The 26,167-nt window shown below is 39.1% G+C and overlaps 1 protein-coding gene across 6 annotated transcripts in view; it reads right to left on the reverse strand.

Moving 5' to 3' along the window:
- Nucleotides 1–4,599: 4,599 nt before the first annotated feature.
- Nucleotides 4,600–26,167, reverse strand: part of TSPAN12 (tetraspanin 12) — a 64,523-nt gene continuing 42,955 nt past the window's right edge. For 4 of the 6 annotated variants that reach the window (XM_067564268.1, XM_067564267.1, XM_067564270.1 and 1 more), the window contains 4 exons: nucleotides 24,705–24,779; nucleotides 18,512–18,619; nucleotides 14,994–15,137; nucleotides 4,600–6,200 (listed from right to left, as the gene is read on the reverse strand). In XM_067564268.1, coding sequence (XP_067420369.1) covers nucleotides 5,895–6,200; nucleotides 14,994–15,137; nucleotides 18,512–18,619; nucleotides 24,705–24,779 — 633 coding nt within the window. In that variant the 3' untranslated portion in view covers nucleotides 4,600–5,894. The remainder of the gene's footprint in view (nucleotides 6,201–14,993; nucleotides 15,138–18,511; nucleotides 18,620–24,704; nucleotides 24,780–26,167) is intronic. The other 2 variants (XM_067564271.1, XM_067564272.1) reach the window with 2 other exon arrangements.

Below are 26,167 nucleotides of genomic sequence, written 5' to 3' on the forward strand. Positions count from 1 at the left end.
ACAGAGGCCCTTCACTAATGGAAAATTTCCCTGCATGGGTTATCCTTCGGCGCAAAGAGCCACCCATAGGGATTCCCTTGCCACCCTCTTTGTCAGCCAGCAGCCCATAGTAGGGGCCAGGTAGAAAGAGGTAGGTGGGCAATGTGTTCCTTGGCTGCTGTCATGGCTGCACCAATTTATGCCAGGACTAGATCAAGAAGACTAGTCAGGTGGACCATAGAATTGGGGCCATTAAATTACTTCCAACAAGGTGACCACCTCTCTCTCTATTTTTAACACCACTCTTTAAAATGACAATTTTTGAAAACATCTTGGCAAGAACAATTCTGCTGACTGTGTCCGGATGCCACATTATTTCAATGCTGGCATCAAGTTCTATTCTTACAATATTCTTGCTAAGATGATCAAATTCTTTTTTAGTGTAATAGCAGATGACAGATTGTACAGTTCACTCATAAAAGAAAATAACCAACTGCAAATAATTCAGTCTTATTAATCATTTATATGGTACTATTGATGTGCATGCCATTTTACTTGTTCCAAGGACTTAACAGTCTCTTATAGACTGCTCCCCGGCAGAAAAGCCCCTAGAATTTAAGAGGGTGTTCTTTCTACAAGTTTTTTTAACCATCCTATAGAATTGAATAGACAATGATTGTCCTGATATTTAAAAAGCCCTATTGAAAGCACTGCACTCACACTTCGATTCTATGGGGTTTGTAGTCATTTTTACAGAAACATATCAAATTCCTGAGGACTTTCCCACAAACACAATGAAAAGGACATACATATGGAAGGGGGCAAGGCAGATGAGTCGGGGGAAGAAAAATAAATACCAAAAGTATGAATCTCGGGGCCAGTATTTATTTGTTTTTCCAGGGCATGTAGACCATTTCTCAGAACACATTTCCCTCCAATAAATATACATTTTGTATAGAGCAGCCATTGGTACTGAAGCAAACCACTAGACATACAACTGATCAGATGGTAACTAGCATTATTATTTCCTTTGGAGCAGCAACCAAATGCACCTACTGAATGGAACTGACACTTGATCTGTTAATGTAGTCATTGGACATAACTAAATTAGCGGGGGAAGTGGGTGATACAAGTTCCTGCATATCTAGAATTGATATAGATTGCAAAATATACCTGTTTATCTATCTAGCTTATTTAGTTACCATCTATCTTGATTATTTATCTATCTATTTCTAAAGCATCCATTTTTGTGGTATCAAGGCAAATAGGCACCAATATCAAAGGAAGATACGGGAGTTGTGTCAAAAGTAAATACATGCATGTGAAAATGTCTGAAATATTTAAGACATTCCAAATCATCTAAAGAAACCCACTCAATCAGAAGCAAGATTTGTAGTGCTAAATTAAATATCAACAGTGCTTCACGAGTTAAAAATATCCCAGTGGTCAAAACATCAAACGTGATACCAGGATTCTGGTCTTTGTAAGACATTTAATTGTATAGTCACCTAGGACCAAGGGCCTCTGTTGTTGTTACTGCTTACGACTAATCATATATTGCCTAGATGTGTGTGGCACTTTACAAAATTAGTTAGCTATGTTTACTGCAGGCAGAGTTTATAATTATCCTCCCTCCAGCAAAAAGTCTGAATAAATAAATAACTTTGTTACATGGCCAATAAACTAAGGCATTGTCAGAGCACTGGGGAAAGTAAATTTCAGAGTCAAAGGCTGCCTCGTGAAAATACCCTGCTTTTATCACTATTTATATTCCAATAGAACCTAGAGACTTCAATTGCGGTTAGGTTCCCCTTATGCTAGATGTTGAACAAATACAGGGCCTGATCCTGCCCATGTATAAATTTACCCATCTGAGTGGTTTCTTCAAAGTGTCCCAGTTGAAGCACCTAAGGTCGTCACCGCACCTTTCAGAGAGTTACACACTCACATGTGAGCTGTCCCAATGAGGTCCCATGCAGGTATTCGTGTGCATTGTTTGTACGGGTAGGGGGGTGTGGAACTTTGGGGATTGTGTGACGATGGTGGAAATGGAGGAATGAAGAGGGGGTTGGCATAGAGAAGAGGAAAGGGTGGAAGGAAGGGTTGTCTGAGTGTGGGAGGAAGAACAATTCATTACCTGTCAACATTTGCCAAGTCTAAAAACTGAAAGTAGAAATGAGAGGTCACAAGGTGCCAAATGCTGGCTCTGACATCAGGTGTCACTTAAAGTGCCTGAGCCTCCCTCTCTCACTGCCGCTGTTTGGCTTCCGGGGGGGTTGGGATGTTACAGCTCCTTTATTGGAAGCCTGATGCTGGGGCCAGCAGCGGCTGCAGGTGGAGGAAGGCCCTGGTATCCCTGTGTGAGTTCCCTGATGAGCTGACAGGAAGCAGGTCAGGGGAAGGCACTGGTGGCCAGATGCCCCTCCCCCTCTATCACCGCTACTGCCACCACTGAGGAGCTTCCATCAAAGCCACTTTCAAATATAGCAAATATTAGCAAAACCCAGTATGGGGACTGAGAGTTGATCTCCACTGGCAGATGGTGTATAGGGAGAGAGGTGGTCCCTCCATTAGCATGGATTTAATTAATGTAGGGTTTTGATATAGATGACACTCTACCCCTGTAAATAGGATAAGGAATCAGTGAAGTCTATAAAGCACAGGTGTAATGTCCTGCGCACAGAAAGATCCTGTAGCAGATGACCGTGATCTGCACTAATTGATGCTTCTGAGAAGCTGCTAGGGTAGCCCAAGTGCCATACCTTATGGTCTCCAAAGTCCTCCCCTGAGAAGAAAGATATCACACTCCTAATTCCCCCTGGCTACTGTTGTCACTTCGGGATCCAGGAGAGGCTGGTGATCCAAAAGGACTCCAAGACTGTGACCCTCACTGAAAAAGAGAAGAGCAGCTATCACCCCAGCAAACTCCTCTGACTCTTTCCCCTGAAAACTGGCCTCTCCTAAACCATATTTATTTATTACACACAAAATACTGTTAAAAGAACATTATTATGGCTGCAGAGTCACAAAAGCCAGAAGTTAGGAACTGCCAGAATCAAGGTAGCCTGATCAACTTTAATCTGACCTCTTTGTGTGTTTGCATAACGATACAGACTTCACGTACTTATTTTTTCCACAAGTCCCAAAGCCAACTGACAAACAGAACAACAGACAAACTGACATATCCAGGTGACAAACAGAATCCTCATTGGTCAGGGCCCAATCTGGTTATCTCTTGTTCTATTGGCAATGATCTACCCACAATGAATGAAAATGAGGTGTCCATGCCACTGTCAGCTGCCTTAAAGTACAGCTACACTGCAATAAAAAATCCACAGCACTGAGCCTCAGAGCCTTGGTCAATTGACTTGGGCTGACAAGGCTCAGGCTGCGGGGTTAAAAATAGCAGTGTAGACTTTCAGGCTTGAGCTGGAGCTGAGGCTCTGAGACCCACCACCATCATGGCATTTCAGACCCCGGGCTCCAGCCTGAGCCCAAATGACTGCACTGCAGTTTTTAGCACCACAGCCCAAGCCCCAGGAGCCTGAGTCAGCTGATCTGGGCCAGCTGCAGCAGTGAAGCGGTACCCTTAGATACCACTGAATCACCCAGGAGCCCCAGCAGGAATATAAGGTGCCACTCTTTGATGGCTACATTCTTTTCTGTCAGAAACAACCTAGAGGGCATTTTCCTCGCTATAGGTCTTTAGTCTTTCAGAGCCACTCGTGTGGGGTGGCATTGGGTGCTCTTCCGTCACCAGCCCCTGTTCAACATGTATATGAGACCACTAGGAGAGTTAGGGAGACACTCTGAACTAAAGGATGTCCTTTATGTGGATTTTCCACCTATCCAAAAGCATGTGTTTATTCTATTTACAGGCTTCCCTAAGGTGTCTGTCTGACATTAATAAAAACCCTCATCAGTGGGACTAAGCCTGGTTGAAAGTATTTGCAGGATCAGGTTCTAAATGAGAAAAATAACATAACAGGAAATGACAGCAGGGATGGGCTAAGAGAAATAGAGAATACTAAACTGAGGAAAAGGGGAAACTCTTAAGAGAGTATTGTTTTTGGGATAACTCTGATCTCAGTCATCTCCTTGCCAGGAGCAGCAGAGCAGTCTTCCATGGTCCTTAATAATGAGGGAGTGGTCCAGAAGAAACCTTGACTGATGTTGTGTGACTGGGGGGAGTTGGCTCAATCCTCACATCACAGGGGCATTCCAAAGCCCACTCGTTCCCCCCAGCAGTATCTCCCCACAAAAACATGATGACTCTGAATGTGGGGTCCAAAAGCCACAATATAATTTGGAGTGGGACAGCCCATAGTAGGAACTTCACCTCAGTGAATGATGCCTGCAGAGGAATTAAGGACACACCTAAACCATTAAGGAAACGTTAAACTCTGAACTGACCCCCTACCTTCCTATTCACTTGAAACTTTTATGAAAGGGTCAAAAAACAATGAAATTCACAGCCAGTTCCTACATTTAAAAAACAGACACACAATAGTGACAAACTGACAGAAGTAAGGACATTTAACATGGAGTTTTTTAAAGTTAAATTACTAGGCAAAAAGCACCCACTCTCTTCCACTTCAAAATAAAGAAGTCATCACAAAATTATGGACAGTAGTGATTTTATTGGCTGCCATAAAGCACCTTATTTTTCTACACAGTTCCAAAACAAGTGGAAAGATCTTTAAAATTACAATAAAATTTAAAAAGCCACTTGTCACAGAGCACTGTTCTCATCGGAATGAACACATTTTTCAAGAACTTGGCTGACTGTAAAAAATAATCCTATGAAATAAACATTGTACATAAAATACAGTAAAATGCACTTTTCCCATCTCAATAAATACATTTTAACTCTGTTGCCATTTGGCAATTTGAGTCACCAGAGAACTTTCAATGAAGAAAAGGCTAGGATGAAATTTCTCCTTCTGTGCTCTTATGTTACATTTATTGCAATTGCATCCAGAACAATAAACCAGTAGATAATTGTTTTCCTTGCAGTCTTTCATTTTTATCTGGAGGACATAAAAGGGTAAATCTGTAAAGATTTGCTACTCTCATATCTGATCCACAGTTTGGAAAGAAAGTTTGTTTTATTTTTGCTAAATAAATCCAGTCCAAAGAACATACTGATTTTAAAAAAAAATTTCTAGAAATTAGATCACATGAGAATAATAAAGTACACTGATCATTTTCCTGGTTTTTAAAATCTCTGTATAATATGTTTTAATTTAAAAATTAAACAATTATCTTAGGATAAAAATAGAGGTTTGTAGAAGATCTTTAAATGAAACAGCTAAAATAAAGGTGCTGTTAAAAAAGGAAAAGAAAAAAAGAAAAGAAAATGTTACTTTTTACAGATGTTGCAATTTTTAAACCCAAGCATTTACTTGAATTGTAGCTCTATTATATATATACACACATAAAAACATATATTTATATCCACATATATCCCTGAACATTTTCCCAATGGCTTTGTAGAAATGTATTTAAAAGTCCATTTTGTTTGCCCCTTAAATACAGGCATTTCTTCGGAAGACAGTTATCTTTCTACTTTCTATGATTCTTTCTTCTTTTAAAGTGTGTCATTAGTAGTGTCTATCTACCTGTGTAGATATCAGTGTCTTATATGCTGTACATCCGGTGGATAAGTTAAATATCACTGCACCCAGTAAATGTCGTTTTATATGCAAAACAATTCTTTCGTAGTTCTAAGAAGCCGAGAGATAGGTCTTTGATCAACTGTCCTTCCACGGAGTTATCTCCATTTCTGCTCATTAGCCATTTTCGGAAACAAAATGGTGTCCTTAAAAATGCAGGAGATAAAACGGGAGGGGGGTGGAGGGGGAATAAAGCAAAACCACATAACCTTGTTGACTTTCCACATTCATTTGTATCACCTACAATTCCTCCATTTCAAAGTGTGTGTTAAAACTGTTTGCCATGGAGGTATGTTCAAAAATCCTTGTCAGGCTGGGTTTCAGTAGCTCTACTGAATGACATGACAGGTGTTGTGAGGTGTCATTCTTCAAGGACATCATTTGATCTGTCCCAGGATCCCTTCTGTCATAATACAGAGCCCATAGCAAAGTAACAGTGAGGATCATAGCCAGAATCTGTGTAACTCCAATAGAGATTCCTAGAAATCGCAGCACTTGCAATTGTTTCGTTCCTCTCAAGAAAGTGTACATTTTTTTACCACAACCCTATAGAACAAAACAGATAACAAAAAAGTCAATCAACATTATTTGGATCTGCCTCAGAGTTCCAAATGCTTATTTTTAAAACAGGTATAATATCTACTATTGGCCTTTTGACCCATCACATTTCCATTCTTCAAACCATGCTTTGCAAAATTGCTTTGCTTATTTATTTTCCCTTTCCGCAATCCTTTCATGCAATGATGGATTTAATTCACATAACAACCTCCCATAGATCTGTTTGTTCCATATTCTCTCCACTCAGGACCTTTGCTCATCTCATCTGTGATCCTATCAACTTTGTTGATTTTGGAAAAAAAATTGAGTAATTATTTTTTCCAATATTTAAGACAGATCCATCAAATCCTTTCTTACTCATCTTTTTTCTAAACTACAGACTTTAGCCTTTTAAGCTTGTTGCTATAGTTCTACCTTTTAATCCTGAGAGCAACTTTTTTTTAACTCTTTTGATTTTTCCAAACAGAATATGTGTTTATATCATGAACAGAAATTAAACCAATATTCTAAGCAAGGATTTGCCAAACTGTATAACCTCATCATGGCTTTTCCAGACTTTTCAAGTGTTTTAACTACATACATCAGCTTCTTATTCTGACTTCTGTACAAACAGCCTAGACAGTGGACAAAATTAGTTGCATTAATGCTTTCTAGTCACAGTGCAGAGCCAAATGGTCTTTCTGATTGTGGAAGCACTGAAGGAAGGTAACTATACAGAAGGATTCTTGACCAGTTTCTCCCAAGTATTAGATTCAAGTCGTTTTCCTTAATCACAAAGTACATTTTAATATTCCACCTCTTTATTCTTCAACTATCAGTCTCTGTTCATTGCGAAAAACCCACCCATGTATGTTTTATATTTAGGACTATACTCTAATGCTATGTCTACAGTAGAAAGCTTACAGCGGCACAGCTGTACCAATGCAGCTGTGCTGCTGTAAAATCACTCATGTAGTCATTCTATGCTGACAGGAGAGCTCTCTCCTCTAGACATAATTAATCCACACCCAATGAGCGGCGGTAGCTATGTGGATGGGAGAAGCTCTCCCACCGACATAGTGCTGTCCTGTCACTTATGTCACTCGCATAATTAATCCACACCCAATGAGCGGCGGTAGCTATGTGGATGGGAGAAGCTCTCCCACCGACATAGTGCTGTCCACACCGGCGCTTCTGTCAGTGTAACTTATGTCACTCGGGGGAGGGGGTTTATTCACACCCTGGAGTGACATAATTTACACCGACCTAAGTGGTAGCGTAGACATTGCCTAAAACTAATCAGACTTTGTACTTAGCTATACATAGAAGCTTCTTTGTGATTTTTAAATGGTGAAGCCTTTAGACCAGGGACTGTTTTTATTCCTGTATCTTGTACTAGACTGAGCATCTTATTGCTACTTACATTATAGTAACAGGTTCAATCTATCTGAAAGCATTTTGTTCTTGGTTCATAGAATGTGTAACGCAAACTATGAGTTACTGGAACTAAGAAACAGCAACAAGGGCAATATAGTGAAAAATTGCTCTGATGAAGTTTACCAACCCATAGCAAAGCAGCTTCCCTACACACATAGCGCTGCCACTCATCCCTCCCCCAGAAATCACTCTTCTTCCTCAAACTGGTCTCAATGCCTCAATGCTGTTCTGTCAATCAGAATTATTTTAACATTTTATACTGCAAGCCACATCATCTTCTTACTTATTATTTCTATTACCATAGCACCTAATAGCCCCAGTTATGACCAGGAGCCCCCATTGGGGAAGGTGCTGTTCAAACACAGAACAAAAGATGGTCCCAATCAAAAAGAACTACAATCTAAGTATCTTCTTACGGTGATCCCAGCATGCAGCTCCAGCCATTCCTGACATGGAGAAGTGCTACTAGGAAAGTATTGCATTTCAGCTGTTTTTAAAATGTAAAATCAAGGCAGTCACATACGACCACCCTCTCTCTGCAGAGCATCACCAAGTGCTCCTTGGACCAGTTTAATAATGACTGATGCAGACAATAATTGTACAGGGTATTTCAGGAAAACTCCCAAACTAACACATTCAAAGCTAACTGTCCTCTCTCTGCAGCAAAACCCATGTAAGGGAGTGAGAAGCCTTGTAGAGTCTTCCTTGAACCAGTCTCTCTTGAGAGAGAGGAGTTTTGGGGAGGGGAATACACAGATTTTTAAGCCCAGGCCTCCACTCCCCGCTCCTGGCCATGCATCTCATGTATCTGTGGCAAAGGGAGCTATCCTGTAGGGATGACCCCCTCACCCTAGCAGGATGTGTCCAGAAAGAGCCACAGGCAGGGCCCCTCTGCAGCTGCTCAATAATAGCTGTACATGGGGAACCAGTGGGAGGTAATTCAACTCCAAACTATATTTCACCCCTGCCCAGATTTCCACATTGAAATCAAGCCCTTGATTTACAAGGGAAAGTGCTGTGGAGAGTGGCTCTTCAGCTGCTTCAGCCCAACCCAGTCGTATTCCACCCCTGAATTCTACAGAGACTTACAGGAGAGTCTTCTGCACAGGGCACGTGAGGGGAAATTCACAGAGACACAGGTCTGCACAGGACAGTGCAATGTAAGCACAGAGTAACTCATACCAATAGGATACTTCAATAAGCCGTTGGGCTGGTCATGTTATTTTCAAAATGTTATTTCTGTGATTATGATCCTACTAATCTATTCCACATAATCTTCTTATGACAAATAAGTAACTGACCAAAATAACAGGCTTTTAACACTGAGCATGACCATGTTAATATTCCACTCACGTTAAAAGTTTTCAGAAACCAATACTTCTTTGAAATGCCACAGTTGTAGATGCCCGTTTACATGACTAACAGCCTGATTCTGCAAGTGCTTCACATACAGACATCTACTGAAGTCAACAGGCCCTTACTTAGAATCTGAATTGAATAAACTATTCCCACATATTCTGAAAACATTATGCCAGAATGTATTAAAGGACTCTGACATCCTTCCAGTATTAACCACAGAAATACAACACAGACTTTCAACAGAGTTTCATTCTGTCAGTGCTTTAATATAGGTGAGACACACAGCAAACAGAAAACAAGTTTTGGGCTTCCATGAAATTTCAAAACAAAATCTTTGCCACAAAAGACCTCTAATTCAAACTGATACAGAACAAGAAAGTCATTTGGGAATGCTTTTCCTAAACTAAAAATATATTATTTAAATTATTCTGCTCTAAATTTGTTTTTAATTGTGAAGAAACTGGCTATGTTTAATATTTTTGATAACTTATGAGGAACTAAAGTACATGCTGGTCGCAGTTAAAAATGCTTACCCACAGCAGTACTCAAATTCATTCAGCTGCTGCCTAGAGGAAACTACCAGTATCAGAGAGCAATAGCATTAATCTCTACTGCTCCTGCAGTACAGACATGTAACTAAGACAAATTATACCAAATCTATCTAGGCTGGCTCCTTCCACTTAATGATGTTCTTACGTTTCCGCTCTGACTCATATACAAAATTAGTTTCCAAAACTAAAAATATCCAGCCATTCCCCCTTATCCTCAATTTATACACTTATTTATGCTTATTCTATATACTTGACTTGGTAAATTGCAATTAAAGGACACATACATATACTTTCCTAGGCTGAAGTAAAAGTTTATGTAAAGAACAGCTCCTACCTTAGTGACAACTCAGTATCAACTATAACAATTTGTAATGGTCATTCAGTGTAGTATTACTTTCTCAAGCTTGCAAAGTATAGATTCAGGGCCTTACTCTCATTTACACTATGACCATTTTACACTGCTGATAGTGTAAAGGGGCCTTAAGGTAGACATAAATCACATTTGCACCCACTTTAACACTCAAAGTGGTATAAAGTGGCATACTGAAAATGAGAATCAGATCCTGAAAGTTCACTTCTTCTCTGAAAGTGTCTATGTGCACATGACATCAAATTACTCAACAGATCTGCTTCCTATGTGTAATCAGAGTCATCAGCTTATAAAAGGGAAAGATACTTTCCTGTAATTTTTCTTCTCTGAAGATAATATTTTTCAGGATTCTTGTGCCTGTGCCTTAGGTTTTTAACCTTGAGAAAAGCAGAACTCTCCTAGCTCTCAAGAGAATATTTTTTTTAATCTATTGTAGGTGGGTAAAGAGCACACCCAGGCACATTATTGTGGTCTTATGACACCCTTTGATGACTGCTGTCCTTCAAATGTTCCAGTCTATTATTTTGATTGCATGGGAAATGAAGCTCCCAAAAAGAAAACCAATTCACAAAGATCAACATGTGCAAAAAAATAGTAGCTCAGAAGGCAAAATAAGTGCAAGAGGAAAAACAGCTCAGAAAAAGATTACTTCCAGAACCTGCAGAGCAATGGGTGGGAAAGCGAGATTCCAGCAAGATGATCTCTTCCATGCAGCAGAGTTACAGGTAACTCATCTTTCTTTCACTAACAATATCATTTGTGCAGGATACTAACTCTTAGGCCTGGTCTATATTGCTGTGCTGGGTCGATGTGAGATACACTAGGGTACATAACGTAACTAACGTATCTCATGTCAACATACTTACATCCATGCAGCACGATGTCTTCACAATGCTAAGTTGACGGGAGAGCGGGAGACCAGATGCTACCTTCTGCCTTTTGGAAAGGTGGACTAATTCAGTCCATGGGAGAGCGCTCTCACATCAACTGAGCGGGTTTACACAGACCCGCTCAATCGATGCCACTGCATCCATGTCTGCTGCCGCGCCAGTGTAGATTTGCCCTCAGAGAGTAAGAAGCTCAAGAGATATCCCAAAAGAAAATTATAGCACAGCTGCAATGAGCAGCAACAATGTCAATGCCAACCATCAATCCAAACACAGGCTTTCTTCAACATAAAATAAAAGGACTAAGTTACCTCTCAAAACTCAGCATCAGGTGTAAAGTACAAGCCTGTCAAATGAACCCACAATTAGAGGAGCAATCCCATGGGAAAAATGTTTTGCCAACTGAAAATATGGTGCCACTCAACATGAAGCAAAAATACTTATTATGGTGGAAGAGAAGGAATATGGCCTGCCTTAACTTGGAACCAATTCTGTCACAAAGAATTCAAAATAGGATTCCTTCCTAGAAGACAAATGAATCCAACAATGCTTTGGGAATGGGGATGGAAGGAGAACCATGTAGCCACTTTTCAGATGTCTGTGATGGAGAGATCCATGAGCCAGGCAGTCTTACCTTGGCATGGCCTGTAAGGTTCAGACCAGCAAGGTCATTGCAATGGAAAATTAGGTGCTCTATTTGAGGATGTTAGTCTTCTCCAAAAGAAACAAAGAGATTGTGAACGTCAAGCACAGGGAGAAAGGCCTCATTGGAATGAGGACATGGGAGTGGAAAGAAAGTTGGCAGAACAATAGATGCTGAATTCTGATACCACATCAGAGAGCAGTCTTAGATGAATCCTTAGCACCACCTGATTCTTCTAAATCTGATGTAATAAGGTGGAAGAGGCAATAGGGCCTCAAGTGTTCTCATTTTATGAAGCAACATAGTCCAGTGTATGGGACAATGGGTCAAGAGTAGTATCCCTGCTTTTGTCACTGACCTGCTGTGTGACCTGGGCAAAGCACTTCAGCTTTCTGTGTTGCATTTTCCCAGTCAGTAAAAGGTGGATAATGATACATAGCTTTCCTTTGTAAAATGATGTGAGATCCACCGTTGAAAATCTCTGCATAATACCTATGTGCTGATTCTTTAAATCAAGACCTGATGTCTTTCTAAAAGATACATCGGGTTCAACCATCAGTTACTGTGCTTGATGTCAAATGACATTCTTTGTCCTGTGCTAGGCAGGAAGTCAGACTAAATGATTATCATCTTCCCTTCTAGTCTTACACCTATAAGTTAACTGAACTCACTGCCTCCAGGAACATGACCTTCCATGTCACAGGAACTAAGTTCCCAGGAACTGAGTGGTTCAAAAGGAGATGTCATCGGGGTTGCATTAAAAGTGTCAAGCTCCAAATGAACCCAAAAGGCCAAAGCAGCTGCATACTGCAATTAAATAACTTAGTCAAAGGAAAGAAGATGGTACTCAACCGTTTTTGTACAAGGCAGATAAAGGGGTCCACTGAGATCTGATTCCACCACATGGCAAACCTTTGCCACTCAGAGTAGAAGGTCCTTTTGGTAGATGGCTTCTAAGATGCCTGAAGGACAAGAGCCAGCTATCTGCTAGGAGACACCATAATTAAAGACTCAACCTTGTCAGGAGCCAAGCTATCATAGACTGGGTGATGTGCCCTGATTCTGAGTGATGACATAAAGCCAGACTTTCAGCCTTATGGGATCAGCTCCTGGCTATCTACATGAAAGATGAGTATTATACCTGTCTGGGTGCGCATGGAGCTCTTAGAATCAATGAGTCTTTTGCTTCATGAGCTTTATTTAGAACCTTTGATATCAGAAAGACTCAGGGAAAAAACACACAGGAGACACTTTCCCCAGTAAGTGGAGAAAGCTCCTCATTGCTAATGCAGTCTTCTCTCAGTAACATGAGCTTCCTGAAGCTGCTCTAATTTACACCAGGGACATAAACCTATCTTTGAACATCCTACACCATCCCCTACTGAACTGAGGGAAGCTTGGAAGGAATGACGAATATAACTCCAGATATTTTCAATTCACCAATGTCACTAAATTAAACAACAAACAAAAAGAAGCAAAACTTTATGTAGGCCCTACAGTGGTTTGTAGCCTGCTCTGCTCTAGTCAACAAAGGAAACATAAGTTAACTAATCAGTCCTAGTCTCAGACTAGTATTAATATTATTGATGATGATGATGATGATGATGCAAAAGAAAAGGAAGTAGCCAAAACAGAGACCATTCAGCTTCAGTCCTATTGAAACACAGCATGCACATAGAGGGAAGCTCATGGGTAGGAGAGATACAGAGTTTGCTAAATGGCAAAAATGTTGCATTTTAAAATTTTTAAAAGGTCTGTTGCAAATAATGAAGAGTTATTAAAAACCATGATTTTAAAAAGTGCTTGGCAAACATTTCTTCCTTATCCTCAAAGTGGAAAGAATCTGATTTCACAACTCTTCCAAAGGAGAATCCATTTAACTACTCATTTAGTCAAATTTAAAACCTCAGTGTCCTGGCTAATACATATATTCAGGATATATACATATATATACACATATTCAGGATTTTTTTTCCTCTTCCACTCACAGAAGTAGTAAAAGACCTCTTGAAAGATGACCAGTCTTGCTACATATTATTATTAACATTAGCCTTGGTTGAATCTTATAAAAATGCAAAGGAAAGTCCGTTTCATGTAACATTTATATTATTATTTTAATATGCATAATCCTTGCTCAAACTCTCCAAATGTCCAAAGTGAGCAAATAGAAGTAAAGTGCCAAAGGAATGAAACATCACCAAGAAATCCTGAATAATAAATTGCAACGTTATTGCTTCAATTTTATGTCTTAAGTGTAAAGTTAAAAGCTACTCTGACTCTTAGGTTTTTGTTGTGTTTTTTAAGCAATGAAAAATACTGATTTATCAAAAAAATAAAACTTTAAAATGCTTAACATTTGGTTGTTTTTCACACAGAATATGATTGTTATGTTCAAGTAGAAAGGACAACCATTCCAAGATACTGTGAAATGAGTTTTCAGAAATTTAAGTGATCTAAGTTTTGAAATAGAATCCAGTGCTATTCCTGATTATTAAAAATTCAAACTTATTTCATGTACCTAACAAACACCTGAAGACAAATGCATATTTGCTCCCCACTCAGAGCCCTTTTTCATATTTAAATATACTATGTTCCTGATACTACCATCTTGAAGACATCAATTATAGTACTGTATTGAAAGCACAACTAATGATTTTCAGCTTTTCTGCCAGCATAAGTGATAATGTCTGCAAAAGCAGCACACTTCGATGAGGCAGGCTTAAGTGCAAGTCTTCATGAGAAGAGATAAGAGTTTCAGTAATGAAAGTGTTTTCTTAGTTTTAACATATTTTGATCCTACACACGATGATGTGTTTGTTAAAATGATGCTACCAATCTCTTCAGGCTCATCACTTTTTTATTCTTTTAAAAAATTATTATATACTACTCAGCAATAATAGCATAGACAATGGAAAATAATTGCTTTGGTATAAGGTCTCCATGTAATGTTCACACTGGAATGACTCTGAATATCTGCTGTAGGCATGATCCCCTTTAACAATGTAAAACTTCTCCATTACCTCAGTAAGCAAGAAGAGGAGGCCAAATTCTTAATCTTTAAGATGATGATGATGCCACCCTTGGAGTTTCAGCTGTGTTATACCAGGAATGAATATGGCACACTATATAAAATCTCCTCCTCCCTTTCCACCCACCAACAGAATCTTTCTACTTACCACAGCCTTGCATAAGAAGCATGACAACAGATCCATCTTTCAGAGTCCATTTGTCAATATATGCTCTCATATTTGTAATGTGCACCTCCAGGGTTGGAGGAATTTTCAAAATCTACAGAAGTGGGGACAGGGTGAATGTTTGGAGGCAGGGGGGAGGGAAGAGAGCCAAAGACATCTCTCCTTCTGATGGGAAATCCTTGCCGAAAAAGAAGGGAAAATTTCAAGGAACTGAGCACTAATGCCAAACATTTTTCAGTTAATGTAAGCTGCTCCCCAAAGCTTTTGCTGACTTACATGCTATGAATTTGGAAGTCACAGTAACACGTGCAGTACACAGCCTTCAACATATTTAGGTGTAATACTATTTTTTCCTCCATACCTCTTGATAAAGATCACTAAGATCCTCATGGTGTGCTTGCTTGGAGCACCCCGGGAACTCTCTAACACAACAGGAGTCAGGCGGCCAGTCCATCTCAGTCATTTCCAGCCAGTCTGTGAAGTACACCACTCCACAGCATTTAAACTGCAAAGGAAAGGTGACCCAGGATCAGTGACTGCAATGTGATGCTCCCTGGTTATAAAAGCTAAAAACTGATCAAACTTCTTAAAACATGAATATGGAGCCAGACATACACAGGCTATTGTTTTTTGGGTATTTTTTCTGGCAGCTCCTGGACAGAGCCTCATTTTATGGCTTCCTCTGTTGTACTTGGGCATAACCAAACCAAAAATCAGCCAATGACACTGATCTGTGATCTGTCCTTTGCCTCCCCATCAATCCCCTAGCTCAGTGGTTTTCAACTTTTTTTCATTTGCAGATCTCTAAAAAATTTCGAATGGCGGTGTAGAAATCTTAGACATAGTCTGCAGACCCACAGGGATCCACGGACCACGGGTTGAAAACCACTGCCCTATTTGGTGCATCAGAGAAATTGTCCTGGCCTGCAGTGTTGCTGTCCTTATTTTGGGGATAGCCAGGAGAAACTTTAATAGGAGGAGGCACCACTGGCATGGAGAATCCAACACAGATAGAGTAGGCTAGGGACAAATCTGGGGGGACGTCGGAGAAAGACAGAATGCACAGGGAGAGATATGTCAGAGCTGGGAAAGGACAGAAAGAGAGTAAAAAGTGAAGAGAGAATTTAAAAAAGTGCTAAGGTAAAAATACTGAAATGGAAAAGGAAAACAGGAGGAAGGAAATTTGGAGGGAAATAATGTATCATGGGAATAAAATCTGTATTAGAATCATAACAGTAGGAACTCTGACAACAAGGCAGGCTATGACAGATCCTAAAAATCACAGTAACAACTAAGTTTAAAACCTTGTGATAGGATTTCATTTTCTAGGTTGCATTCACAACAAAGAGGGCTGATGCAATGGCTCCAAATATATTTGATGCAATCACCTGTCCTCTGTCCATTGCCTGGACACCAACTCTCACATTCCCTTCCACTATACCTTCACATGACCGCCACCATCTCCTCTCTTCCCCCACACCCCTTCATCTTCTGCTTCTCATCAGAGTCCCAATCCTAAACTCTTACTTGGTTTTCATCTACTTTTCATTCAGACAAAAGTCTCACTGAATTCCTGAGGAATTTTGCCTGACTGAAGATTTCGTGCTTTGGCCCCTCATGTTATCTGCCATTCGTTTTTTTCCCCTTTGTTTTCACTCATTCTTCCACTTCCCCACTGTCCTCCTCTCAGCCACAATTTTCCCTCTCTCTACCTTCCTAGCACCAAATTCACCCTTTCTGGTTATTGGATCAGCCATTTGCTCTTAAAAAATGCAACTTGTGGTTAGGAAAAACATATTTCACATCTCTCCCCAAAGTTATAAAACACAGAAGACAGAGCTCACCATTAATAAAAAAACAAAAAACAAAAAATTCCTGATCCTTTATGAACTAAAATGTTTGCACTCCAATTTCATAAAAATGGCACTATACACCAGTGTTCATTCATGCAGAAAAGAAGTATGGTGCTCACACATCCAATATCTGAGTTCAGGGCAGACAAAAATAGTTAGCCCAGACCCAGATTTTTAAAGGTATTTAGGCACTTAACTTCCATTGATTTCCTTTCTTTAAAAATCTGGCCCTAATGCTCAAAAATGAGAATCCATCACTTAGTCAGGCAGTGTGCTGTATTGCTGAAACAGTTTGTCCAATTAACCTCAAACTTTCCAAAAATCATTTCCTCTGGCTATGGACTAAACATGAGAAATTTTTACTGTAAAAGGCTTTTTTTCCCCAGAGGGTTAGGATTTATTCTTTGGCAGTGAAGTTGATTTTTTATTTGTTTAAAAATCAGCCTTTCCAGAGAAACAATCATTTAGCCTGACTTACAGGGTCATTGTTATGACACTATAATAACCAGTATGTAAAGGCGTCTTTTTTTATCTAACCAACTCATATATTTAAAACAAGATATCATAAAGCTGTGTGCATCGAAATCAAGAATTGTTTATATTGGTTCAGATAAAGAATAAAGACAGACTCTCTCAATCTACCTAAACATGAGTAACTACTGTGTTCTAGTAGCATTTGCATAGCTTTAGCTTAAACTCTTCTAATCCTTTATTTATTCTCTCTTTCAGGTTCTAACACAAATATAGACTAATCAAGTGTAGTCAGGAAATGTTTAAATAAACAGGAAATCTGTGCAACAATGATAGATTTCAGCATTTCAACAAAGGCAATGCACTGACAAGCATTTAAAGAGTTCTTTTCCTGCACGTGAACATATATCTGGAGTTAATGGTTTTTACCTTGTGCACTTCCCTGTTTCTGTGACATAACAGTTCATTCTTTAAAAACAGTTCTGTATTTCAGAAGAGTAAATACATGAATGTACAAGCCATGTTTTTTTTCTTTTTCCTGGTGACAGGATGTAAAACTGACCATTTCAGCGGAACTGCAGCCCAAGAGACAGTATTGGAAACTGCCTTTCATACTCCTTTCCAGCCAAAATAATGTCTCAAATATGGCAAATCCATAGAAAAGATGCTATAGCTCAGGGCATGCAGTAAGAGAGGAGGACAATAGTACTAAAATATCACACAGGATGTTCACTTTTCTTTATATGCAGTGAGTCAATTTTTAATTCTCCATACTTGTATTCTTCATTGAAATAAAACAAAACAAAACAAAACAAAAGGGGCCTGGGTGCTCCCATCATTGGCAGAGGAGAAGTAGTGACCTGTAGGTATTTATTTAAATTCAGGGACATTCTTATTTTTGTATTATTAGTGGTATGTACATTCAGTAAAAGTTTTAACACACACTGGCACTGATTTTTAACTAGACCCCAAATATTGCACCCACAATTAAAAGAGACTGCAATTACACCTTTTTAGACATCTATTTGATCTACAGGTGCAATTAGGTAGATAGGTTTCTAAATCAATGCAACTGCACTCACAATATTGGAGGTGGGTTTTTTTATATTGTTAATCGTTTTCACTCTCTTTTCAGTTGCAGACTCCTAAAAAATTTCAAATGGAGGTGTGGACACTTTTGGAAATTTTAGACATAGACAGGTTGAAAAACTCTGTTGCAAGTCTTTATCAGTCAATAATTTAATGAAATATGATATGTATATAAACTAATGCAGCTATAGTGCATCTTTGGAGTTATATATAAATAATGTAAGTTACAAGAAGGGAGATGAAATTATGAAAATATACAATTCCTGTGTGTTTGTTTAGAAATTACAAGAATTTGAGAGGCTGTGTGCTAATAGCTTTCAAGGACAGCACCAAAATATAAGCCCTCAGTTAGCTTGCAGAAAAAGCCTCACCTTTTTATTTACAAATATACCTTTTCCCATTAAACAGATAAGTAGCACTTTATGCATACACACAGTTATATTTCATGAACTGATTGTCTTCTTACCTCCCTCTGAAAGAAATTCCAAGCATGAGTAAGCCACTGATATCTAGGTAAGCCATAGTTGGTCATCCTGGCTTTTAAAGTGACCATATCTGACCATTGTACTGGGACCTGAAAAGAAGAGACAAAGTGTTTCAAATAACTAGAGAGATTGAAAGTTGTCTAATAAATCAATCATCTTGTGCTAATAGAAACAACGTTTTTGTCTACCCTGAGGTCCTAAATGTAAGTTACTTTGGATGTTCTATCTCAGTAAAAAAGGAAAATAAATATTTCCAATTAAAACATACAGCTTTATTTGCATTAATAAAAATATTGAGAAAAATACTGTTTGTGTCATTTGCTTGTTTAGAAATACATGTATGGCAATAAGGGATCTACATATCAATATATAAAAAGAATACATTTTAGAGCATTTCCAAGGGTTATGTGTAAATTTCAATTAAATGATTATCAACTTGTATCTGACCAAAGTCCAGTGAAGCCCAATGAAATCAATAGGCAGCAGATTTAAAACAAACATAAGGAAGTACTTCTTCACACAATGCACTGAAAACCTGTGGACCCTGATGTTGTAAAGGCCAAGTATAACAGGGCTCATCAAATAATTAGTTAAGTTCCTGGAGGACAGGTCTATCAATGACTACTAGCCAAGCTAGTCAAGGATGCAACCCCATGCTTTGGGTGTCCCTAACCCTTTGACTGCAAGAAACTGGGACTGGAAAACAGGCAAATGGATCACTTGATAAAATGCCCTGTTCTGTTCATTCCCTTTGAAGCATCTAGCACTGACCATTGTCGGAAGAGAGGATATTGAGCTAGATGGACCATTGCTCTGACCTAATATGGCCATTCTGATGTTCTTATTTCACTGACTTCAAAGGATTTTGAATTAAGTCCAGGGTGTACAAGTTTGAGTGTATCCTGCTTCAAGAACATTAAAAATTAACGTTATACAGGGTAGTAACTTTTGTTCAGAAGGCTTTTTTTGTATACACAGTCATGGCCTTGGAAACGTTTTCTTCTCAGTTATTGGGAAATTTTTTTAAAGTATTTTTTAAAAAATTGGAGTCTTGCTTTCTCTTTTGTCTCAGACCCAGACCCCAACTACATTGTGAGAATAACAAAGTAAGCAAAGGTTGTTGTATTTGGCATAAAAATAGTCAGAGTTAAGATTAGAAACTGACTTCTGTTTCAGCTGGACCACTTTTATTGGGCACCAAGCTAACAAAGGAGTTGAGTTCTTTAACGTTGTCCTCCAGGTACACATACTGTTCATATTATTTTTAGCTTAATCACATTAGATTTAATAGTTGTATTTAAACAACTCACGGTTTCAAAGTCAACTGTGGTTTCACATATTTTTGAAAAAAAGTGTCTAGTTATTCTAAAGCCATTAATTCTAACTGATAGGACTTAGTTATCTTTTTTTTCAATTAATGCTTCCAATAACAGAGTTCTGTGAAATTTTACATGCCCTTAATTATTATTTTTTACTTATATCATAGTAGCTCTCAAAGGAGGGCCTCAAATAAAATAAGAGACAGTCATTGCCTGAATGACCTCAGTCCAAAAAAGAGTGTTTTATTTAATAATATTTATTTTATGTTATATCTGGATTTGGTGTAACTGCAATTTCTACTTATTAGGAAACTAGCTTGTCTTCACATACCATTTCACAAATCAAATGAGGTCGCAGAAATACAACAATGCCTTTGACACACTGGGGATTCTATTAACTGTTATTTTTTGTTCCCAAAGGCTATGATCTCAAGAGGTTTGCAAATGTCCATATTAAAAATACATCTTAGCAGTAGAGTGCTAAAACAGTCATGTACAAAAGCAGGAATGTCCCAGAGATGCAGCTTGTACTGCAAACATTTATGCTGGTCAGTAGAAGAAAATAATTCACTTTTGCACTCAACACATTTTTCTTTATATTAAATTAGAAATCAGGACTTTGCTTTCTTTGGATAACACTTGATACCACTGTAATTCAGATCATGCTTGCTAGACTTTTTTTTACTATCTTATTTTAGTTGAATCTAATCCAAGGTTATTCACGTAATACAAGGCATCCAACTTTTTTGAAGACAATGAAAAGCAGACACAAATTAATGCAAAAAAGTGAGAGAAGGAAATTAAAAAGTAAAACAAAACCAACTTACAAGGCAGTTATGATTGAGCTAAGAAGGGATTTTAGAATCTATACCTTTGTCACCGTGACATTCCAGAGGCCAAACTAAGTATTTGAGCATATCTACTAAATAAACCCTGAATAACCAATTTATTTAATAGTACATACCACCATCTGTTCATGAGGCTCATTTGCCTGGCTTCACTCCTTGAGAGACACTTTCATGTATGTTGTAGGTAAACTAGAATTCAAGTTTATGGTTTGATTTCTGAGCATGAAAGTTCTTTATGGTCTTGTCTGCTGCTTAATTTTTGCTTGCATTAATGTTACTATTTTTCTAGCAAGTATCAAGCCTTGACTGAAGCCCAAGTAAACTGAGAATCTGCACTGGCTTTTCAATCTTGAGAGAGGAAGAAATTAGTCATAAAGCACTCTTTTCATTCTGAGAGCTATCATAAACTGGAAGCAAAACTATTTATACAGGGACACTTTTGACAGATTAATAGATATGTCAAACAGCGCTCAAACTGGGCTAGTACAGGGGTTATGCCACACTGACACTTTTTGACAACATCACACACACCCCTACACTAAAGCTAATTGATTGTCAAACTCACCAAACTCTACTGTGATTTCATGCTAAACTGAAGCCAACATGGCAGCAGGGATCCCCCAGAAAGTCTCTGCACTGGCTGGTGTGGAAGAGGAAGGACCTGCATACTCTGCGTTCTTTGAGTGGGCCAGCCTCTGGAAGTAACCTGTACGTATTGTAGAACCATTCTGAAGAACATTCTGGGTTCTGAAGTGCTTTGCTTCAGTGGGCTTGGTTTCAGAGCCTGACAGTCAGTAGCAGGACTTGGGAGTTAAGGGCCTGGAAGACTTGTGTTCCTGGCTCATCCCACAGTGTGAGCAGCAGTAGGATGAGAGCAAATGGGGGCAGGAGGATCGCAAAGACTGAAGACAGAGGAACAAACAATGGGGCTTATGGTGAGAGAAGAAAAGAAAGAGAGGAAACAAAGTGGTAAGAGCACAGAAGGGAATGGACAGAGACAGAGCAAGAATCATAGACTTTAAGGTCAGAAAGGACCGTCATGATCATCTAGTCTTACCCCTGCACATTGCAGGCAACAGAACTTCACCCCCTCACTCCTGTAATAGACCCCTGACCTTCGGCTGAGTTATTGAAGTTCTCAAATCATGATTTAAAGACTTCAAGTTACAGAGAATCCACCATTTATACTAGGTTAAACCTGCAAGTGACCTGGGCCACATGCTGCAGAGGAGGGCGAAAAACCTCCAGGTTCTCTGCCAGTCTGACCCAGCGGAAAATTCCTTCCTGACCCCAAATATGGCGATCAGTTAAACCCTGAGCACGTGGGCAAGACCCACCAGCCAGACACCTGGAAAAGAATTCTCTGGAGTAACTCAGAGCCCTCTCCATTAGTGTCCCATAACAGGCCATTGGAGATATTTGCTGCTAGCAGTCACAGAATCATACCACCCCCTCCATAAACTTATTAAGCTCAGTCTTGAAGCCAGTTAGTTTTTTTGCCTCCACTGCTCCCCTTGAAAGGCTGTTCCAGAACTTCCCTCTCTGATGGTTAGAAACTTTGCCTAATTTCATGCCTAAACTTGTTGATGGCCAGTTTATACCAATTTGTTCTTCTATCCACATTGGCGCTTAACTTAAATAACTCCTCTCTCTCCCTGGTATTTATCCCTCTGATGTATTTATAGAGAGCAATCATATCTCCCCTCAGCCTTCTTTTGGTCAGGCTAAACAAGCCAAGCTCTTTGAGTCTCCTCTCATAAGGTTTTTTCCATTCCTCTGAACATCCTAATAGGCCTTCTCTGCACCTGTTCCAGTTTCAATTCATTTTTATTAAACATAGGAGATCAGAATTGCACACAGTATTTCAGATAAGGTCTCACCAATATAATGGTACTAACACGTCCCTGTCTCTACTAGAAATACCTCACCTGATGCATCCTAAGACTCCATTAGCCTTTTTCACAGTCACATTAGATTGGTGGCTCATAGTAATCATCTGATCAACCAATACACCTGAGTCTTTCTCCTCCTCTGTCACTTCCAACTGATATGTTCCCAGCATATAGCAAAAATTCTCGTTAGTCACTAAATGCAAGACCTCACACTCTGCACTATTAAATTTCATCCAATTTCTATTACTCCAGTTTACAAGGTCATCCAGATCTTCTTGTATGCTACTCTGGTCCTCCTCTGTATTGGCAATACCTCCCAACTTTGTGTCATTCACAAATTTTATTAACACACTCCCACTTTTTGTTCCAAGGTCAATAATAAAAATGTTAAATCAGATAGATCCAACACCAATCCCTGAGGAATTCCGCTAATAACCTACTCCAGCCTGACAGTTCACCTTTCAGTATGACCCATTGTAGTCTCCCCTTTAACCAGTTCCAACATTCAACACTCATATTAGATATTTAGTTCTATTTATTCATATGCTAACAGTCCACATTATTACATTTCCTTGGCAGATGTGGAAGAACTGGGGGGGAGGGATCTTTGAACTGGTTCTTGCCTGATTAAGAAAGCGGACAAGGCAGATGGACAAAATTCCTTAGCAGCTGATGGGTCTATCACATCTTATTTTTTGTTTTTCAAGTCACTGATGCCATAACATATGGTAGGTATGGGGTAGATATGTTAGCTCCAGCACTGGCAATCCTGGCTTCTGCTAGTGTATCCCAGAGTTATGGGTCACAGTAGTAGAATATCTGCCTGGAAGGATGAGGTCACAATGGGCCAAAGTGCACACAATCCCTGAACCAGCAGGGGGTGATGGCCTGTCTAGTGTATCCTGAAAGATGGATGGTTTTGGGTGGGGGGGATGTGTAGCTGGTAAACTTAAAGGATTGCAATGTCTCCTACAGGCCGTTTCTACACGTAAGACTCCTATAGAGCCCTGGATGTTAGTTATAACTGTCACCCCTGGCAGAACCCCTGCGGATGATGGCTGTGCCCAGGGGATGAGTCAGACCTATAATCTGCCTTCCCAATTTAAAAATGTGTCATATCAATGCAATCTGACATTTAAGCAAAGTGATATCTTTAAATGTTCTTATATTAGGAGCATAACACCACTCTGGAATCTGTATAGCACGGGAATGAGTTCTGATGCAAAATGCTTCCACATAATTTCAAAGTACAGATCTGCCAGAAATTCCTTTGGTCCCAGTACTGTACAAATACCAAATGAGCTCCCTGCCTTTTTACTGCAGTATAATTGCTACATACTGGCTGCTGTTGAAAAGACCAGTGTCATGGGCATATCTTGGCAGCTTGCAGGAAATATTTGTCACCCTGCTCATAAATAGGTACCAAACTGAAAATGAGACAAGAAGATATAGGAGCAAGCAGGATAACATGATAGTTTGTTTACTGTTCAGTACTTAGCCATTTTCTTTCATAATGATTACAAGTCTCCAGCTGGAAAATTAAAGACTGGTGCAGTTATAAATACTAGCTGGAGATAAAGCCTGCTCAGAAGTTTACAGAAACCTGTTTTATAGCTGAGACATGTTTCACATAAAACACAGGCATTTATAGTTTGAGGAGACATTACTAACGACCTCAGCAAGTAGTAAGTCATTTATGGAATGAATGCACTGTCTGTTTACAATACAGCACAGCAAGATTTAGTCAAAATGGAAGAATATAGGACCAACCCCCCTCCCAAATTCTCACATCCTCTCAAAACACAGAACCTAAGCCTGCAGTCCTTACTGAGTCAAAACTCCTACTTGCCTTCTATAGGAATTCGCCTAAATAATAAATTAAACAGGAACTCAGGATCTGATCCTTAAATGAGAGAAAATTGCAGACTGGATCCTTTTAGAAAGAACTGTTTTCTCAGAATTCCCTATATTAACAAAAACCAAAAACCTAAAGTTAATTCTAGGCTGACAGAAAGCCATAACCAAAGATGCACACTACAGCATTTCAAGAATAGCTAACTAATGAAAACCTTTGTTTTCTTCTATTTAATAATGTATCCTCCTTTTCTGACTCACCGTAATTTCCTGCTCATAGGTCCAAACCCCGCAGGCCAGTTCAACACAGAATATCACAAGCAAACTTCCAAAATACTGTGGAACACAGAAAAATCTTAGTTATAGTTTTACACTGAAGTTAAAATTGTGAAAAAAGCTAGTCAGTAGATAATTTAAAAACTTTTCAAATCACCGTTAATTTTTCATATAACAAAGATACTGAAAACCAAAATATTAAGGCATGATGAGTCATGAAATAAAACCCTGAAGTTTAGTTTTTTAACTATAAACATGTTTAAATAATGTGACATGGTGAAATAAATGTTCTGGTTTATTTCTAATTGACTTAATATGAAATAGGTCAAGCGTTGCTATGGGGATATGAATTAATTTCCAAGTTACCTCATGGAACAGAACTATCATGACATTTTACACAGAAACAATTCCAAAGAGGCTAATATTTTTGTTCCCCACACACACAAAAACTCATCATTTTTCACTGTTCCATATTTATAACAACTACAGGAGTTGCAACCAGAACCCAAGTAGAGCTAACAAAATGAACATACGATAGATGGGAAAAAAGCCCCAAAATGTTCGTAGCAAGAAGGAAATTCCCTAGGTCTATGAAGTTAATAAAATATTAAGAAAAGCTGAGTGCAATATCAAATAAACCACTTTGAACTTGTGCGATGAAGCAGAAGAGAAGGCAAGACTGCATGATATGCAATTGCTGTAACTCTAAAGATTAGTTCGGTCTGCTTTTTTTTTGAAGTGTATCTTCCGTCCACTCTTGTGTGGTACCACCTTCTTCCATGTAGATGGGCTGAGTCCCTCCCTGTCCTCAGTAGAGCACCAGGAGTCCATTTCCAAGCTCAAACCCTTCATATGAGTTGGCTTTCTTTGAAACTCAAAAACAATTAACACAACAGAAACCTCACATTAAGTTTCCCACCTGAGCTTGACTGTTTTTAGGACTTTCCTTCCCCACTTCCTCCCTCCTAATTCCTGAGATCCCTTTCTCCCAAGGGCCAGTCCCACCTGCCTGTTTTCTAGTGTGGAGTTAAAAATCCACTGTTTTGTGGCACAATGAACTAGAAAACCATGACCACACCACAGCAATTCCTCCTCCTGCTCCTTTCCAAGAGGTCTACAAGATCTATTTCCTTCTCAAAGAAACATTGATCCAGTAAGGATTTGTCTACATGTAGAGTTGTTCTTGAATAACGGTTCCTGATTAACTCCACACCTGGATACTGCTATAGGACACAGGAGAGGAAGGGACCTACTGAGACATGGAGTCCAGTCCCCTGCTAACACTGTCAACCCCATCATATAATCTCATTTGTAAATATATCAAGCTCCATCTTAAAGGGAGCTATTGGAAGGCTGTTCCAGAATCTCACTCTTCTGATTGTTAGAAATGGTGTTCTAATTTGCAACCTAAATTTATTAATATCCATTAGTCCTTCTTTACTGCTAGG

Source organism: Emydura macquarii, unplaced genomic scaffold (genome assembly GCF_026122565.2).
Source record: "Emydura macquarii macquarii isolate MOO-44397 ecotype Brisbane River unplaced genomic scaffold, CSIRO-AGI_Emac_v2 contig_2636, whole genome shotgun sequence".
Taxonomy (NCBI): domain Eukaryota; kingdom Metazoa; phylum Chordata; order Testudines; family Chelidae; genus Emydura; species Emydura macquarii.